At 37.7% G+C, this 21,276-nt stretch overlaps 1 protein-coding gene across 1 annotated transcript in view; it reads right to left on the reverse strand.

Moving 5' to 3' along the window:
- LOC128985898 (ATP-dependent RNA helicase Ddx1-like) overlaps positions 1–21,276 on the reverse strand; it is a 123,368-nt gene that overhangs the window by 90,247 nt on the left and 11,845 nt on the right. Inside the window, exons 2-4 of the mRNA XM_054405871.1 lie at positions 19,256–19,307; positions 17,134–17,324; positions 3,761–3,960 (exon numbers count right to left, since the gene is read on the reverse strand). Coding sequence (XP_054261846.1) covers positions 3,761–3,960; positions 17,134–17,324; positions 19,256–19,307 — 443 coding nt within the window. The remainder of the gene's footprint in view (positions 1–3,760; positions 3,961–17,133; positions 17,325–19,255; positions 19,308–21,276) is intronic.

A 21,276-nucleotide genomic window follows, 5' to 3' on the forward strand; every position in this document is an offset into this window, starting at 1 on the left:
GGCTGGGGGAGGGTGTACAAATACCAAAACTCATGATTTTTGAAAATACAGTACTGTAATACTAAATTATCATCCAAAATCATCTTACGACACTTCAGTTATGAGTTATTTCTTAACTGTGCCTATTTGGCATTTTAAAATTTGTTTGGTAATCATTTTACATAAGAAAAAAAACAACAACAAATAAACAATGTTTATTCGAAATAAAAAAAAAACTGTATTTCATTTAGCTTATTTATTCTCACATACAGGTGTATCTCTTAGGCTTTTTTTTAAATTTGTTGGTTATTATGGGGTATTTGATTCAATTGGTGTTGGTCACAAGGCTGGGAAAAATCCAGTTTAGAAATTTGTGTTGACGAAAGTCTAATAAAATTTTCAGGCAGACTGAGTTATATACAGTCCAATCCATCAAAACGAGCTAGGTTTGGTGTAAAAATATACTAATTGAATGACACTAAAACTGGCTCCTGTTATAACATTAAAATGTATACTGGCAAAGAGACGGACGTACAGCCCGAAGAAGAAAATTAGGAGAATGCAGATGATCCTGACAACGCAGAAAATCTTGAGGTTGGTGAAAATCAGACTGAAAATGCTGCAAACTCAGAGAAAACTTTTTTACTCAGTGAGAAAATAGTATTGGAAATTTAAGCAGATCTGTTGGATGAAGGTGGGGTTTTATATTTCGACAACTTTTATAGTTCACCAAAACTCTTTTTAGAGCTATTGAACAGACATACATATAGTGTAGGGGTTGTGAGGTCTGACAGAACCAATTTCCCAAAATAAATAAAAAAGAAACAGCTTGAACAAGGTGAACTTAACTTATTGCACATTAAGAAAATATTAGCCCTGAAGTGGATGGACAGAAAGGATGTAGCCATGTTATCAACAATCCATACCAGATCAGAATATGAGGAAGTCATTCCTCAAAGAGAGAAAAGACGTTCTAATCCACAACCACAACTAAACCCAAATGTTGTAATAAACTATAACAACATGAACGGAGTAGACTAACAGGACCAACGACTCTCATGCTTCCCAGTGATGCGAGGTGTATGAAAGGGTATAAGAAATGGTTTTTTTATCTCTTTGATGTCACATTGAATAATGCCAGAGTAATCCATGAGAATGTGTGACAGTGAGACCTCTTATGTGCTCCATTCCGAACTATACAGTGGGAAAGATGTCCTTTAAGATGGAGATGAACCTTTGGCCCAAAAAGTAGTTTTTGATTTATTGGCCAAGTGTAGTTTACTGGGAAAAGGTTATCACTTGCTTACTGACAATTGGTATACCAAGATTCCTCTCGCTGAAGCCCTGCTAAATGAAAAACTTACCTTACAGGCACAGTAAGGAAGAGCTCTAAAGGTTTGTCAAAAAGTCTGCCAAAGAGAAATCTTGGAGTTGGTGAGACAGTGTATTTTAGAAAGAAAAATGTCCTTCTTGTAGGCTACAAGGAAAAAAGAAGCGGAAACCTGTGTACTGTCTGACACCCGCCTGTCATACAGAAGATAAACAAGTGCTAAGTAAAGAAGGAAGAGAAGCATTAAAACCAGTTCTAATAGCAAACTACAATGCTGATATGGGAGGTGTAGATGTCAAGGATAAAACCATGTACCATTTTTCTTGTGGCAGGCCTACCAGGCGATACTGGAAACAGATATTTGTGAATTTCATCAGTATGGCGCTGCACAATGCATTTATCTTGTACAAAGCGAACACAGATAAAGAACAACAGAAAAATCATAGAGACTTTCTTATCAGCATCATTGAGGAGTTGACCACAGACCAAGTTCAAGTTGAGAATGCACCAGAACCTGCTGGAGATGTACTGGGACCTCGACATGAGCTCTCTAAGCTGCCAGGCGAAAATAACCGCCTCTGTATTGTGTGCCTGGGAAAAAAAACTGAAAAAGAAAACAACCTATTGGTGTCCAATGGCTGTAATGGAGGAATCCACCAAAACTGCTATCACTTGCTGGACCACTATTTTAGGCCTACCAGAAAAGGTAGGAAGCGTGCACGTCAGTCTAGTGAATCTGAGTGATCGTGTCCTCATACCGTGTATATATGTAAATCAACCTTTTTCAAACTGAAGATCCAGCCAAAAGATGGGTTGATAACAGTTTCTTAAAGAGGCATCCTCAGCTCTCTTTAAGAGAATGCCAAAATATGAAAACTAGTAGGGCCAGCAACTGGTTTCAAGAAGTACGAACCTACTTATTAAACCACTTGCTCTGTATTGTGGAGGACTCATCCAGAGAATTCAATTGTGACGACACTGCTTTTTTCCTTTGTCCAGACAAAGGAAAAGTGTTTGTTGGTTGGGGAGAAAAAGCTGTTTACAGGGTTTCAGGAAGCAGTGACAAAGACAATTTCACAGTTCTTTTGAAGTGTTCAGTTGGAATTCTAGAAGTCTGGCTCCTCCCATGGTTGTTTATCCATATGACGGATGGCTACCAAAAGTGATTGCCAGTATCCCGACGAAAGGGGTGCAGGAAAAACTGAGTGTGGGTGGCTCAATCATTTTATGAGTATATAGGAAATGTTGTACATGAGGCTTAGAATTGAGCGAACTGTGCTCAGAGAAAAATATCATTCTCGTTGCTCTCTACCCAAATGCAACTCACATCTTGCAGCCATCATTGCACCCCTTGAAGGCTGCTTGGCGGCGGCGGGGCAGTGTATAAGTGGCAATTTGACAATGGAGGGAGAAAACTAAAAAACGAAGAGTTTACACCGCTACTTAAAGAATTCCTGGAATGTAGAGCGATTAATCCAAGACCATTCAAAACAGCTTCAAAACCTACGGGCTCCTTTCAATTGGTGCAAAAGAAGCAAACCTCACTAAATTGCTAGACAAAACAACAGCCACCAAAACATCAACGCCAAAAAATATCTTGACTCTGCAACGCCACCTCCACTTTCTAGAAAGTAGGATAGAACCTGGAGTGCTGACTTCATTCTTAAATGGAGAAAATGTGAGTGTAGAAGATAAGTCATTGTTTTAACTTTGGAAAGGTATCAAAACTGAAATTGCCAACCTAAAAAATCTAACAAGACCTGGAGAAACAGTGGAGACAACTCAATATGAAACACCCCAAGTAACACAACCTGAAACATCAGAAGAGCTCAGTGATCCAACCCTGCTAGAAGAGTACCTGCCGAATGAAGATCAACCAAAGTAAAGCTTAACAATCAAGGAACAACCCTGAAAAGTTTTATGAATACAGGCAATTATTTGGAAAACAACATATCTGGCACCCTTCTTCTTAACCTGTTGATAATTGGTGGCTTACTTTACCCTATATTTCAAATGCAATTAGGCCTTCTTGTATTGCACATTAGTTTGGATCCTAAAAAATTAGACACTTGTTCTTCCTAATAAACACTACTTTCCTCCGGAACCACTGAGGATAGTGGAATCGGACTAAAAACCGCAACCGACGAACTCCTGTGAAAACAAGAATGAAAATTCTAATATTGAGTTGATTTCGGATTACTTTTTCTTCATAGTGTTGTATCACAGAGTGTGTTGGATAAATCAAAATAACTATCTGGTCTGATCAAACTTTCATTTGAAGTAAATGGAAGCAGATAATAGATTGCGGACCCGTTATTAAATTAAAATACCCTAACTCAGGTAAGAAAAATCTTAAAATATTCAATTTGAAAATATTTCTCGATTTTTAAAGCTCCAGAAATTATGAAACCAAAAAAATATGAGCCACAAACTGTCAAACAACAATCCTACCTGCTGTGTGGACCAGCCGACTCGACACAGCCCCTCATCAGTGACAGTAGCCTCGTAGAAGTACTTGCCGCTGCCAAACACTCCCTTGTTGGCACGACAGCCGTGCCACTCCTTCTGCTCGCGCGACTGACAACGTAGACCGTCTGGAGTGACAGCCATCGCAGGACCTCGGTCCCACACACTCAACAGCCAGTTGGGTGCTGAAAGGTGATTATGATTATTATCATATAAATTGTACACAACCCACTTGATAGAATAATCAAATCACTATCACGTTTTGTTTTTATGACACTGTACTGTGAAATATGTAAATTTCCATCTCTAATGTATAAAATGCTGATTATGAATAATTCTCAGCTTAGTAACATTATAAAAATCTACAGTAAACTCCCGGTTATCTGAGCCCCGATTAACCGAGCCTCCGGATCTACCGAGCTAATCATCAGAACAAAAACAACGGTTGTATTACTCGTTGTTCTATGTTGTGTTCTGGCATTGTTTGTGTAGGCCTAATCTGTGATTAATATGAGTTTAAAACAATGTTTTCTCTAGTAATTAAATTTAGTGTGATAAACCACTGGACAAAGATGAATAAAAAGGGGCTGTTGATTTGGGAGTTGGAGAAGTGACCGTTGGTGATTTTAGACGTAAAAGAAAAGATAGACAAATTTGTAAAAATAATAGTGTGATTGGAGGAGGCAGTGGTTTAATCCTTTGAGTGGCCAGCAACGGTAAATCGTTGTGCACGTTTTGTCCAAAAAGTGCTTTGTGACGATTATTGATGTGTCGAATCCAAATCTCGAATCTCGAATCCATCGAATCTTTAGGAAATATTCAGATTCGAGAATCGGTCAACAAGATTCGACTTTCGAATCCTTCAAACTTCGACCCGAATAGGAAACGGCGTTAGTCAAAACATCCGCCGACGCGACGACTGTTCAAGGTCAGTTCGAGACAGTCGTTTGCCCGTGCTATTGCGGTATATCATTAGTTTCCCACAACGTAATAATTTCAACACCACTCGTTCCCATCGACGTTACAGCGGTCGATGAGTCATCGTCTATGATACAAAACTAAACTAAAACATTCATATTGATATGCTATCGTCGCCGTGGAAAATAACCAAATCAACAAATAAATACAGCAATGACAATAAGGCGGGGGATAGTGGCCCACTCCTACTCTGCTCCTTGGCTTTATTGTTATTAAAAATGACTTCAATAATTTAATAAATGTTGTTTCAACAAATAACTATAATTAATTATTAACATAATCATTACCAAAATAAATAATAGGTTTATATTGATTGCAAGATAATTATTTGTACTTCTAAAAGGTAGGCTACTGATAATTTATGACTCAACTGAATTAATATAATTGTGAATACTGAAAACATAATATGAAAATAATTTATGCTATCTAGGGCTGGGCGAGTACTCGAGTAGTATAAAATATTTAAGGCTTGAGTTTTTGAGTGGTGCAACCGTTTTTGTGAGAGCCCGTGAGGCCGCCTGCCCCCCTCCCCCTTCCCCGGTAACCGCATGACAACAGCTTCGTCGCTACGTATGCCCCAAGGTCAATTTCGTTGATCAATCTTCTCTTTCCCTCCCTCCAGCCATTCGCCTATGTTTGTTGTGTTTCTTTTCTCTAAGTTTATATCCCTTCTCCCTATCACTCTTTCTCTCTCGCACACACCCTCCCTCTGTTCTAACATTGTTTCCACTATATTTTTTTTTTCTGTTATTTAAATTACAAGGCCGGATAACTAAACTAAATGTCTCGCACTAATGCATTAGTTATTTACGGCCTAACATTTACAACATACTTCGTATTACGTACTATTTTGTTGTTGTTCACGTAGTTTCTGCAGTACAAACATTTGTACAAACACAAACCGATCCTTGTTTCGTGATGTAAAGTTTGATGTTGCAGTATGTTTTTCGAAAAAAATATATGTACAGAACTGATTAATAATAATAGTTAGTTGATATTAAATTTTGTTTTTTAGTAGAATACCTCAACAACAAAAAATAGAATGTCGGATTCTTGAAATAATTGTTGGGTGGCAGGGTGGGAGTGACGATTATGATGATGCGCGTGCTCAGTGACTCATAGCGACTGCGATAACGGTGCCGTTGTCAAGACAATGGCTGGGCGATTCCACTTTTAAGGAAAGGGGGAGTTAGTATCGGACGTAGACGACACGGACGTTTTTCTTTGCTCATTCTCAGTGGCTAAGAGAATGCCTATTATCGCCATCTTGCTTGTTAAGTTGTTTTTGTCAGTCAGTGCGTTCTCGTTGCCGAGCTAGATTGTGCCGCTTAGCAATAATTTTGTTTGCCATTGTACACATTAAATACGTTTTTTTGTTTTTTGTTGGTTACTTTAACCTGGTGCATTCATAAGTTAATTCCTTATTCAGTGTTTTAATTTTGACGTTTAAGGTTTGACTTTGTAAGTTAGCCATTATGAGTTCGGAAGTTTGGAAGCATTTTACCATCAATCCAAATAATTGGCTAATTATTTGGCATTTTCGCCAATCCAGGTTATGCTAAATGCAATTATTGTAAGAAATTATTTTCACCAGGAGGAGTCAGTAAATCCACATCAAATTTGGCCAAACACCTACAGGTGAAACATAAGATTTTATTTGGCCCAAAATCAGGACCCAGCAAACCTACCGGGGACAAGACGTCTAGTTCTAGTGTTCCAGATAGGCCTATGCTTTGTGCCTGTTTCAAAATTATCTTCGCCGTCAACATCTAGGGCTAAAACTAGTTTAGATTTTTTTGTCAAACCACAGCCTGTGAAGAAACCAGAAACAATTACAAGACCTGAACTTGACCTACAGAGGAAGAAATGGATCTTGATGGAGGCCTACTGGTGATTGGTGAATATGAACAACTTCAAATTCCAAGGCCTGAAAGTTTTGATGTACCTCTCTCAATAGACACTGACACTAGCCTAGACAATGTTATTGAACCCCTGTCTACTCCTGGTTCTGAAAGGACAGACGATAGTTCATCATGCTTTGAGACAGACAGCGAAGCCCCTGACACTCTTCTCCCACCACCGTGTTCTCCATCACCAAATCAATCGCTTTACCCAAAAGCAATAAGAATTCCTAAGAAGAGTCAAACCACTATCCAAAGAATGTATGACTAATAAAAATTAAGTTTACAGCTTAAGACCCAAGGGCAGTTAAAATTGACAACCTGATCGCTGAAATTATGTGTCTCGATCTGCAGCCACTTACAATAGTCGAAGATGAGGGGTTTTTAAGATTATTAAACCATCTCGAACCCAGATGTAGTGTTTCATCAAGGAAAACCTTTGCAAACAAATTCCTTCTAAACATGTATAAGAAAAGAAATTAAAGGAGAAGTGATCAAAGCACAGTATATTGCAATTACAACAGATATGTGGACATCTGTTGCCAATTGTGATTTCATGGCAGTGACAGCACACTTTTACTGTGAAGAATCAAAGTCTCTTGTTTCCAAATGCCTAGAATGCCCAGTGCCAAATGCCAAATGCCCAGTTGCAGTAACGCCAGTGAGTGAGTGACATCAAGATGCCCGGTCAAAATCAAAAATTATTAAACTTAATAGAAGATGTTAAATTGATCTTTTCGGATTTTAAGATAACTTTAAATGAACTAACATATCCAACTGAAGAGTTTGTCATATCTTTTTTTTTTTGTTGGCTAAATGCCTTCGAAGTCAACACACCAAGCCTTTCACATATCCAGTTTCATCAGCAAACAGATCTTTCTCAACCGAACTTAATTAAATCTATCACTGATATACGCCCACCCACATTTTTTAGAGCAGGTTTAGATTAAGCAATCCCACCAAACATAGTTATAAGAAATTCACTCAAAACCATAGTTACCTTTAGTTTAGGAAAAAAAATAGTTAATAGTTTATAAGCAAAACCGACACACATTATAACCTCAAATGAGCCAAACCAAAACAAAAAGGAGTGCAGAAAACTGTTGGAACATTTCCACACCGACATCGATGTCACAACGACACAATCTCACGGCGAGCACAATAATAAAAAAAAAAAAAAAAAAAAAATTTTTCGTCCCTCATCTTTTCCAAACCCCAAAATCACCCCAAAACAAGAAAAGAAAAAAAAAACAACCCCACCGGGGGGAGGATGTAGCGAGTCGCTACAATAGCGCAAGTCACGTGACGCGGATGCGCGCGCAGTCGGTCCGGCAACCACGCACGGCGAGCCATTAGGGGAACCAGTAGTGTAGTGTCGACCGCCTCGAGCTGTACATCTAATCCGGATAAGTACCTAAGTTAGAATATGTCTAGATAGCTTCGTAGGGGTTGGGGAAGGGTGTAGGCTAGGGTAGGTAGTAATTAAATTATGTAATTTATTAGGTTCTCGAATGGTCGTGGTCTGGCAATGAATTTCACAAATTTAGAATTCAATTTGCAAAATCTAGTTACCTTTTTTCACGAATTAGAATAAGTCCATATATATATATATTTCTCTGTTCATTATATTATAATTAGATACATTAAGGACATAAAAGCTGGCTGTGATAGGCAGCTAAGGTAATATTGTGCACTTTGACGAGTTAAATCAATTCCTTGCAATAGAGTTGGGTTACGGCAGGAAATGTGCGTGATTTGGCAGTGGTTAGAGGAAGATATATAGGGCCCAGGTCTTCATTTACACTCATACTACACCACATCATCACAAATGTGTTCCGTTTCCAGAGGTTAGTCACTCGGCCATCAACTTGAGAAGATTTTTGACACAAGTTTTTGAAGAATGGGGGATCCAGCATTCCATTGTTGGAATCGTAAGAGACAACGGGCCAGACATCACAGCTGCTCTCAGCCACAGCCAGTATGAATCCTTTGCCTGTGTGGCCCATACACTACAGCTGGTTATTAAAGATGGGTGTATGGACAACCCAAAAATCACCAATGTAGTTAAGTAGGCTAAAAGGCTTGTTGGAAGTTTTAAGAAGTCTGCTAAAAACACAAAATTATTAAAATCACTACAAAACCAATTAGGACTTCCGGAGCACCGGCTGATCCAGGAGGAACCGACTAGGTGGAATACAACCTTCTACATGATGAAAAGGCTTATTGAGCAGAAAGATGCATTAATTTTGATGGCTGGAAAGCCAGAAGTTTGTCTTCCTGTAGAATTGACTTCAGAAGGTTTTAAAACAATGAAAGTAGCAATTGATATTTTGGAGATTTTTGAAACAGCCACCCGTCAAGTGAGCAAGGAGTCTTCAATAATTTCTGAAGTAAGTGATTGCAAAAATTATATTAGCCTAGGCCTATTATTGAATTAGCCTACACTAAATAATTTGTCACGTAGTTTGAAATAAAAAAAAAAATGTTTTACTAATAAAAATCAATTAGGGCCTTTTCATTATATTCATGTACAGTACATACTATAACCTAACCTAACCGGCAGACCGTAAATTATAATCATACAAAAACATAGTGACATCCATAAAATACCAAAGTAGCAGGATTTTTTTAATGAATCCTGAAGATGGTAAATTAAGGTTAGGATTTGGTCCAAATGTACAAAAGAAAAAAGGGCTTTATGCAAAACTAAACTAATTAACTATAACTAATTAACTATATACATGTGTAAAAGGTTGTTCCTATCTAATTAGTCCTGGAATTAGCAGACATAGGCTGTGCCTGTGCATCTGCTAAGTTGCTATAAAAATTGAATGAAGTTAAAGTGGTGCAATTTAGTTTTATTATTTTGTATGAGTGAAAAGTATAATTAAATGAATTTCAGCAGTTAGAAATAGTAATGTAATAAGTGACAATAAGAACATGCAATAAATATCAATAGAAGCGTCGGAGAGAGAGCGGCTAGGGTGTGCTGTCAAAGTCGAGGTCAAAGTCAAGTCAATGGTCAAGTCAAGTCAATGGTCAAGTCAAGGGTCGCGGGCCGATCCCGTCGCGCCGGTAAGATGAAGTAATAATAAGATCAGCCTCGTCCGTATTTAAATTAAGTAGCCATTCTTTAACAAGACGTTTAAAAGAGACAATAGATAATAAAGGGAAATAAGATTTTAAAAGCACCATAAGCTATAAAATATTGTTGATGTCTTTTATTATTATTGTATTTACTAAGGATGACGTAGATTTTAGTTCATAATCTTTTGTGGAGGTATCATGTGTGCTCACTTATGTAAGTAGGTTTTTTTTTTTTTAGCCAAAAGAGTTAGTTAATTTATTTAAACTTATTTGTATTTTTACTGATAAAATCATAATTAGGCCTAGGCCTACTTAAAAATATTTTTGTGATATTTTACTATTTTTTTAATAGCACACAGATAAGAACAAGAACAATGTGATCTTATGGACCCATTTAAAATGCAATAATTCCCAATCAACTTAAAACTACTTGAATTCAAAACTAAATAAGACGTGTAAGCCAACAACAAATTTTTTTAACCTACTACTAGCTACAAAAATTTCCTGTTGTATTAAAAGTATAATATAAAAAGAAACATGTAAATACTAAAAAAGCTACATTTATTTATTTAAATAGCTATAATTCATTCAATACAGTCCATTTTAAAGTAACTTAACAAGTCTTTACATTTTGTTCAACAAGAAACACTTCACTGATAGCCTGATAAAATTTGTTTTACATAGGTATTTTAAATGTTCCAGGTCATTCCACTCGTTCATACGATTGAACATTTCCTTACAAACATAGATGTGAGTGGCTCAGGTCTGATGGGACTGAAAAACGATATCATATCTTCGTTGAAGAGAAGCTACGCCAATGTTGAAGGGAATGCCAACTTGGCTGTTGCTACTCTACTTGACCCTCGCTTCAAAGTCCACTCCATTCAAGCAGGCAGATGCATTGGAGGCAGCCAAAAGCAGAATCATCCAGGAAATAAAGGATGTCGATGACACATCTTCAACTGATGAAGCGACTGAAGAAAAAGCCAAACCAGATGAGAAGACAAAAAAAAAAAAACTAGTCTTTGGAGTCATTACGATGAGGCGTTTGCTCAGGCGAATCCAGTAGTCTCAGTGGCTGACTGCGTAGAGATGTGTCGCTGCAGCTGGAACTACATTTATCCACCGTTCTGAGAGTGGAACTCGTTCCACCGTTCCAAGCGGAACCACAATTCAGTTCCAGTTCCACTGGAACTACTTTTTCAGCTGCAGCTCGGTGGAACGATTTGAATGTAGTTCCGCACAAACAGCTGCAGCCTTTTTGTAAATTTTTAAAGATAAGTTCCGGAGTGGATTTGTAAAACACATACAGTTACAACTAAACAGCTGCAGCTGGTTTATTAATACTCTCGTGCAGCTGATGCGTTTTGACTTATTTGGTCTATTGTAAACAAAGGTTTGATTAGCGGATATGGTTGACATGCCTTAAAAGAAATGAATCATTTTCTGTTTTATTTTTTATAGGCAGGAATTAAATAAAAGTCATCAGTCCCAGTTAAGTCTTGCTCATAATATATACAAATTTAATTATTTCTTCCTCAGTAATCAGTACCGGTACCGTAATAATTGTTTGTGATTAACTTAATTCAGGATTTTTTCGCTATTAACTTTTATACTATTATTTTATACTATTAGAATTTTATATTAAGAGTTAGGTAGTGTAAGTGGTGTTTGAATAATATTATATTCAAGGCATAATATGAAGAACCTCTAAAATAATTTATACCGGCCTTGTCACGTATTATTTTTAGACCCTAGATAGACAAACTAAAATAATTAATTAATTATTTACTTGTACTACATTTCCAAAAAACTATATTGATTTCTTTACAGCCGCTATTTTGCATTATTTAAGACAATATTCTAACAGCTTAAACTAATCCGTCTCAAATTATGGCAATAAACTGAGATTTTGTTCATCCGCCCTTTTGCCTCGTTCCACCACAGCCATAGCTCCGCTGCAGCGGGAAAACCAGCTGCAGCGGGCAAAACCAGCTGCAGCTGGAACTGCTTTTGGAACGAGTTCCACGGCGACCTTGGAACTAGCTGCAGCTGTTTCGCCCAAGTAACTGCTTGGCACATCTCTAGACTGCAGTCACGAACTGAAGTTGAAACTTTATTTTGAAGAAACTAATCTCAATGCAAAAGTGGGGGGAAGGGAAATATTTCAGTATTGGGACATGAGTAATTTTTCACGATTAAAAAAGGTGGCCCCTAAATATCTTTGTATCCCTCCGTCAACAGTGTTCAGCGAGCGCCTGTTTAGCACTCCTGGCCTAGTATGTGATAATCGCCTCGACCCCAAGAGAGTCAAGATGCTGGTTTTTTTTACATAAAAACTTGCGTTGGGCCAAGCATTTTGTATGTGTGATCAATATTTGATATTTTTTGTGTTGCTTTTTGTTTTATTTGATATTATATCTTCTTTCTTTTCTTATTTCAATTTTATGCGTAATTTCATTTCATCCATGTGTGTGTGTATTGTTCTCCTTTATTCTTTAAAAAAATATTTGTATTTGTATAATATTAAGTAGTCTTTTTTTATTCGTCTTCATTTTTTGTGTATTTTGGTCACATGTATTTAGAGGAAAACACTAGTATTTTTTGGAGGAGTTTGTGTTAGCCTAATGCTCAGATTGTTTTTTTAATGTCTGTTTTGTCTGTGGTTGACTATCTTAATTCAAACCAGCTATTAAATTTTGATCCAAACAAATTATATTGTTGGCATTATTTAATTTTCTACACCTTGATTATTTACATAATTTGTATTGGCAAGATTGGTATTGGTATACTTAACATTTCATTGTGTTTATTTGGTGTTTCTGATGGAACGTAGCCTGAATTGTAATAATTTCCTTAATCACGCACAAAAAGATTTGATTTTTGAAAAAAAATCAAAAAGATTTGAGATTTAATTTTTTAAGATTTGGATTCGGATTCAAGATTCAAAATTTCTGGATTCGACCATCACTAGTGACGATATATCGTTGTGATGTAATTATTTAACCGTAGCATGAATTTTATGAATAAAATCCCGTGGTTTGAAACATATGAAAAAATATTAAATTCCCTTTAGAAACAAACATTGTAAATTTCATTAACTTTTTTTACATAGTATACCTTTCATAAATAGTATGCCATGGATAACCCTACCGAGGAGGGGGGGGGGGAGAATGCAGAGACTGAGAGCAGTGATGGCGACCATCTTGACAACAACATTGACCCTGCGGAATTGGATACTGAAGACTCCTTTGATGAATATGATTCAGATTTAGAGGAACAGTTAGATTACAACCCTCAGTGAGCACTACTACAGCTGGTCTTCGTCACTTTCTTTTTACCAAGGAAAACAAACGCTGCTTGTAGACGACATATTTATGGAAAATACAGTGAAAGCTACATATCGGTATGCATGGGAGGTGTATGGGAAACCAAATCCAACACCCAATTCAAGGATAAATCAATTGAAAGAATTGAAATTGGTTGAACTAAAAACATTCATAGGCCTAACGATAAAGTACGTTGTGCAAATGATCGCCTTTATAAAGTCAGACTGCTCATCAACCATTTCAACTTGACGATGGAAACAGTGTACTACCCATGCAAAGAACATTCCTTGGATGAAGGTACAGTTTAGTGGAGCGACCGTCTCATCTTCCGGCACTACATCAAAGGAAAACGCCATAATAATGGCATCAAGATATACTCACTTTGCGAACCAAATGGCATGTGCGTTAGGTTTACAATCTATTCAGGCAAGGGAGGTGAACTTGGTGGGATGGGCCGTGCAGAGAAGGTTGTCAAACACCCAATTCAACACAAACTTCATGTTGGACACTCCCTTTACATGGACAATTACTACAAGAGCTTCCCATTCCTCCCTCCCCTACTTCTTAGCACGCAACACGTATTATACTGGTACCCTGAGGTCTGATCGCAAGTAACCTAAGGAAGTGAAGCTAAAGAAAGGTGAGATAGTTGAATGCTACTCTGAAGGTGTGTTGGTTGCCAAGTGGCACAACAAACGATCTGTGCTGTACATGTCAACGGAGTTTGAAAACCAAGTGGTGTCTAGCACGAACAAAAGGAAGCAAGTCTGCAAAAATCCTCTGCCTATAGTCCAGTATAATGGTTACACGAAGGGCGTTGATTGCAACGATCAAATGATGGCTTATTATCCAATATAAGAGCCTGCGATGGTACAAAAAAATGTTTGTCCATTTACTGCAAATGATCCTGATCAACTACTTCAAATTGTATCAGCAAGCCTACAATAGAGAAATAAAAGAAATCTTTGTATCATTACCGACTCAAAATCTTCGACTTATGGCTTCCTCTGAAGACTGGCCCGTGTCCAAAGCGTCCCGGCAGAACACCAACATCACCCATGTCCTATCAAAGTCAGACAAGCAAACTCATGAACTGTGTATCGACCTGTACCATGCACAGTAAAGAAGTTTTAGGGGGGGGGGGGGGAAGGAGAATGTTTTTAGAATAGGTAAACATTTATGACTTTTTAATGTATGCATTTGTGATAATTTTATTTATACATTCAAGACTTTTTCCATTTCACAATTGGAGGTGAATTCTCCTTGAATGGAAGTTGGGGGCAGACAGAATCCAATTCAATCTTCCCGAGCACACGTTCCCCCATCTTCTGAAAAAGTTGTGTGATGCAGTTTTGCTCCCACACAAGTGTTGAAGAAGATAGTTCAGAAGCAGGGAGAGGAGTTCCAGAGTCGCCGACCAAGAAACCCAGAGAACTGGTAGGAGAAGCAGTGATTTATTTCCTGTCCAACTTGCGTCATTCACCTCATCAAAATCAAGTTAAGAGGAAGAAAAAGTCATTGTTCCTCCTGGCGTGAGCTTCTCTACCCAGGAGATTAAAGCTGAGAGGGTTCAATTATCAATTATCAATTATTTAAGATGGGGACGCCACTATGTGCGTATTTTAACCCAAATATGAGTGAAGGATGAGTGTAGGATGAGTGGCGCGATCTTGTAGTCTTGTTAGTGACTAAGGCCGACATGTTCCTTAGACACAGCTGTTAATTAATAGCCCATACAGCTAATGGCAACTAAGGGACCTACAGTTTATTGTGGAATCCGAACCACATTTTTTCCTCGTAATTAACGAATTGGTCTAATTATTTAGGATAGTACTGCGGATAGTCGTAGTACTCACTAGTGCGGACGTTAATCCACACCAGGTAGCATCGCATCCACAGTGCATCCCCTATAATTATCCACAATTCGTGACCTCCTAGTAGCTGGATTACAGGACGACGCCACCCGTCCCAGTCAGGTTGATGACCCTGGACCATCGACCAGTGACCAACCTAACGGCACTTAAAAGAAGCGGGCTCAATGTGACCTACCAGGAAAAAAGATGAGGATGAGACAAATTTTGTCGTCAAGTGAGGAGATTGACTTTGACAGACTCTTCTGATGAGTTTCAGAGGCCAGAACCTGAAGGGCCACCAGAAAATGACGGCGAGCTCGTATTCAAGGACCCATGTACTGGAGATTGTTTGCTCGTGAAGTTTACGGGGAAAAGGAGCACTAAATACTTCGTGGGGCAGGTGGAGGATGTTGTTTCTGGAGGACTTTTTGTCAACTTTGCCAGAAAAAGTAAAGGTGAGGGGTTTGTTTTTAAGTGGGCAGAGCCCGAAGACAAATGTGTGGTGGACTATGATCAAGTGGTTAGTAATCTGGGACTGCAAACATTTAACTACAAGAATGATTGCGGAAAAATTTGGAAATAACGTGCTAAAACGAGTGGTTTTGAAGCTATTTTGAGGGCCTAGTTTAATGTGTTCAAGCTTCCCAGTTTATTTAAAGGTCAAAGAAATGTCTAAAAATAAACTTGTATAATGTCATGTTTTTGCATTATTGAGACTTGGGGTTTTAATATCAAAGGAATACCGCAACTTTACAACACATTCAAGCATTATTGGTTTACGAAAACACCCTTTCAACTCATGGTGGATGTATTTTTGTTTCCACCATGCTTTCAACTGGTGCCAATGTGCATGCTAAACGGAAAATGTCCAGAATCAGACCGAGATTTCGAACCAGAGAACTTATTTGATCTAAGAAGTGTTTAAGAACTTGGACCCAAAACGACTGCATTATACCTGCCCAGTAAGCAACAGTTAACCAACACAAAGTACACTACCGGTACCCAACTAATGTTGCCGTCGGCGTCCCACTGCTACCGCCTGGAGAATTGGTTCTCAGTGTTCTCATTTTTTCTACGCCAGTGCCAGTGGCATTTTACAAGGGGTCAATGTGAGAATAAAGTTTTTGTGCAACGATTTTGTGGTTGTGCTGAGAATTAAATCTGTCCCTTCCACATCTAAGTCTGAGACACTACCATTTTGTTGTTGTTTTATGGCTAGCAACATGCCAATTGGGCTGTGGTATTCTTATATATGATATCAGGTGCTCTAAATATGAATACTATTAATATTGAAAGTTTTGAAATTTGCTACGGTAATCATTGAATTACATTACTGTAATTACAAATTCCTAACGCTCAACTCAGATAAATTAATATTCAACTACCTTTCAAGCTTTGACTATTGATACAACTTCTTTTCTTTATCCAATACCCAAACCCAATTCAAGTTTTCAATCATCTAGGTTAAAATGAATTATAAATGCCGAAAAATTAAATAGGAAGAAGAATGCGACCGAACGTCGAATGTCAGCATCGGACACTGCCGTTGCTGTATATGGCTGAGAGCGTCCGTCGTCTGCCGATCTTCCCTACTTTTCATAATGTACAAACGATGAGTTTTAGGTTAGAGTTTGTAATTAGTCCTTTCATTCGCCACAAATGTAAAGACTACGATAAATTTCCATTTGGCAGAACGATTTGCAATAAAAATTATTAAAGTTCCCCTGGTATAATAGTTAATATATATAAAAAATATTTTGGGGGGGGGGGTCATGACCCCCCTGACCCCCCCCCCCTGGGACCGCCCTTGGAAAAAATAAACAATTTTTCATTTCATTTTCATTTCAGTATCAACCAAGAGAGGATAGAGGTTGACTCAGAAAACGATTAGAGACATTTCAAGAAGTAATATTGCAATTTTAACTGATTATAGGTCTGTAAACATGTATTTTTAACAGCGTTTCTTAACATAAATGCTCTCTGGATACGTAAAAGTGTTGTATTAAATTATTTTAGCGGTTATACTCCATATTATCCTAGTTTGCCCGTATCCGAGGTGGTTCCGGTCCCGATTACCTCGGATAATCGCAAGTCTACTGTAATTTGAAAAAGTTGTTTAGCGTAATCAAACCCTCAGTACAGCTCCAAATTTTAGTGGCTAAAACATTTTCATGTAAAATTGTATTATTCAGAGGGTCCACTGTACTCACAGGAAGCAGGTACAGAGGCTACTGTAGAGCTACCCTTCCCAGCCTCTAAATCTTTGAGAGTTTCCCACACAATCTGTATGATGGGGAGGCAGAAGGCCCCAGTCTTGCCACTACCCGTCTCTGCTGCCATCAGAACATCCCCTCCGCCTAGGACGAGAGGGATAGCCTCTGCCTGGACATCTGTTGGCAACCTGTAAACACGGTCAAATGATCAAATGTCTTTGTTGTCAAACCTATTTAAGGCTTTAGTTGATCTTTCATTAAAAAACTGTTTTTTTTTATTCCCATCCATGATAAAAAAATTTTAAAACTAACAATGCGAAATAAGTCTTGTAATTTTATAATGAGGTAAAGCAATCCTCTTCCACACAGCTACAGGTCTATTTTAGAAGACAGGCACAAAAATTGACAAATTATTGGTGTTATAATGTATTGTATAATGTGAGGAAACCTTATCAGGATTTTCTAGAAATCTTTAAGTTCTAATACATAAGTTCTAAGTTCTATCTTTTAGTTCTGATAGACGCAGATCCAGATTTTGTCCTCCCAAATGAGCATAGTGGAAGTGAAACAGATTCCGATGAGCCTGATGATGAGCCTAGCCTGATGAAGAGCCTGATAATGAGCAGCAGCTTGCTGATATTGAGGTAAGCGAAAGTGCTGGTTTGGATGATGACTTACCTGAATATGTCAGTAGATGTCTAGGAAAAATGAACTTGGACCAGGATACCCCTGGTGTACTAGATGTCAAATTTCCAATTCTTGTTTGCATACACCTGCTCACAATATTATTAGAGGTTGGTTGCCAGGATTAACAGCAATTTTTTTACAAATTTTTGTGTTTTTATAAACAAATTATCATTAGCTTTGTAACATAATTATTATTTTCTTAAAGCTCTAAATTTCCGAATTGAAATTATGCATTATTTGTGACGTTTTGATTAAAACTGAGAATGTTTGAGTTTTTGAATTTAAAAAAATACCCAGTAGGATGACATATAACCAAAGTTAGTGCCCTCAGGGTTCAATGTGTTAAGGGAGTATAAAGAAGCGGACATTGTGGGCGAGATAAGAAGCAGCAACATAGATGGACTGGACATGTACTAAGTAGAGAAGAAGAATCCAACCTGAAAAACATCATGAACGGTGGAACGAAGAGAACCCAAGGAAAGACCAAGAACTAGATGGTGGGAACAGGTCAAGCAAGATATGGTGTTTTCACACTACACAGCACGTCGCCAGCATTGCAACAGCAACAGCACAGTAGCAGGGGTCCTTGCACACTTGACAGCAATGACACGCTAAGAGCGCAATATTTTAACTGCAGTCAGTGCAGCCAGCTTTTAGATTTGGTGGAAGCAACATGGCTGAATTTAATCGAAAATAATATTTGTTGTACTTAAGAAGTAAGCGTCAGTCAGAAAGAAAGAGGTGGGTTCACACCCTGTTTTGAAAGTGCGGTATGTTGATGGTGCTTACTACAATTTATTTGAGTAGTTAATTTGTGATCCTAAGAAATGTTTCAATTTCTTTCGTATGAGTAAACCAACATTTCATTATTTATTTTCTTTTTCCATCTTGGAAACAAAGCACGCACCTTGTACTCAGACCAGGGCTGTGATGTATTGTACTGAATGACAGAGACTACTGACGCAGACGGTGACTGCACGCCAACAGCAACGTCGGGGGGGACAGCGGCTCGCCAGCACGTCCCGTCACGTCGCCAGCACGTCACCGTCACAGCACCAGTGTGTAGCTTTCATATGATAACATTACCGACGTCGACGGGCCAGCGCTGTGCTGGCGACGAGCTGTGAAGTGTGAAAACGCCCATAAGATACGCTTGGGAGTTCAAGAAGAAGATGCTGAGGACAGAGACTGTTGAAGACTGTGTTTCTGAGGCCAAGTAGGCCGACTGACTGGGGTACAAATGGCCATAGCAGTACATAAGTAAAATCAAATCAAATTTATTTATTTTCATCCGGAACAATTAAGAAAAATAAAATAGGTTGCATTTTACAAATTGTCATAAAACAATTTAAAGTCTTTTTTTTTTTTGATTGTCCGGGAAGGGTTAAAAATAAACACACACAAAATACAAAAATTATAATCATACACTTACATCCAGTCCATTTCTTCCACTGCCTTTCCTATTTCAGGAAGAACGCCCATTTCTGAAATGAATAAAGCTTATTGAGTGAATTTTGTTATATATATATATATATATATAAGTACCGGTATATAAATATAATAATAGTCCTCCCTATTTTTACAATGAAAAAGTATACATTGAGCTTCAAAATAACTATTGAAAGTCGGTCTATACATATGATCGACCATTTAAAGTGCTCGATAAATCTCGCAACATGGTCTCAAATATGTAATGACTCACTTTCTACTCTTGTTATAAACTATACTATTTGAACCACTATAATTTTAAAGTCTAACCCCAATTTAGTTTTTCAAAATAGAAAGGGATCAAGCTGTATGTTTAAAAAAATTCTTCCAGACTAATAGCAGAAAATATAACAAACGATACAACTCAATGAGCCATAATTCAATCGGTGAGCCGAGCGTAGAGAATTGCAATACAAGAATTTATTAAGTAAAGTTACAGGCCCTTAAAGAAGCCAAGACCAGAGACAAATTTAAATGGATAAGCTCTTTGGGGGCCCTGTTATGAGTTGTGAGTGGTGTCAAACCATCTAAACACAGGTATCGCTGCCACCACTTAAACTCTTTGAAGGGAGAGTACCCCCTAATGGGATCAGGATTCTAAGAAAATATTAAATTTTGCAATAATCAAACTTGAGCTAAGGTTTATTGAAACGCAACAATGTTATGTAAATTTAGAATTGAAAAGCAATAATGTCTACAGTACGATAGGTGATGCACGCATGATACCTCGATGACAATGTTCGTCTGCTCTCCTTCCTATATCAAGGTAACTTTAACCTGTCTTCTCTTCGTAACACTTGCATTAAAGTTGCGTGATTGACTAAAGTAAAAGACCTGGTATTTGGATTTCACAATTCAAATACCAGTGTTGGGTTAATTGCTACATAGAGTACAAAGTTATTGATGACATGCCCACCTACTTAGTCGATCTGACCATTGAATTCGGTGGACTCAGCGATTGCAACACGGAGGAACTGAGTTTGAGCTTTTTAACAAAAACGTAACACACTAGTCAACAGTCCGTCCTTTGGGACTCCAGCAGTCGCCTTGTTGTAAGGCGACAATTTTTTTATACTTATAATTTTCCAGTATAAGTCTAGTATTTTCAGTGATTGTCTGAGGTAATCTGATTACTATTTGAATCTTAAGGTTAATAATGTTTAACAATTCAATTTATTTTGTTATAATTTTTAGATCAAATATTCTATAGCACTTTACATTTTCATTTTGGTGTGCATGAACTCAATAACTAGATTAAAAAAATTAAATTATTCATGAATTCTCATATTTATTAAAAAAGTTATTGCTCTATTAATTCTCTTGGCAATGATAAAGTAGCTTATTAGTTTCTCTATACCAGTATTTGTTTTTGTCTTATGATCCCTAGCTACAACCCCCTGTCACAATTTTGAGCGTGACACCAGGATATCACAGCGTCAAACCTTCTGGTTCAAAAAGAGAAAAAAAATTGATCCTGTATTTATTCTTCTTTTTCTTCATACATTTACGAAACAATAACCGTCCTCTTCACAGGCTCATGCCTCTTATCGACAATTTTTCACATTACTGATAGTAAAAATAAGTCCCAGAATGACAAACTTTCAATAATCTGAGGTAGTCATTGACTATATGAACCAAAAGTTTTCTCTGATATATTTGGCTGATGAAAATATTGCAGTTGACGAAAGCTAGATGAAATTTCGTGAGGTTGGAGTATGCTCAATTCAACCCCAAGAAAAGAGCCAGGTTCGGCATCAAGTTTTGTAAAAGTTGTGAGTCAAGCAGTGGATACTGCTCAAAATATAAAATATACACGAGGGTTGAAGTCAAACAAGGTGACACAGTGGAGGAAGGGGGTGGAGACATAGCTGAGGAGGATAAACTTTTGGTGAGCGAGGCCATAGTCATTGAAATGGTAAAGGAATGTTCTGGAAATGGTCATACTCTGACAATTGACAACTGGTA

This window comes from Macrosteles quadrilineatus, unplaced genomic scaffold, assembly GCF_028750875.1.
Source record: "Macrosteles quadrilineatus isolate MER2022 unplaced genomic scaffold, UCM_ALF_1.0 Scaffold_2__2_contigs__length_208266976, whole genome shotgun sequence".
Lineage (NCBI taxonomy): Eukaryota > Metazoa > Arthropoda > Insecta > Hemiptera > Cicadellidae > Macrosteles > Macrosteles quadrilineatus.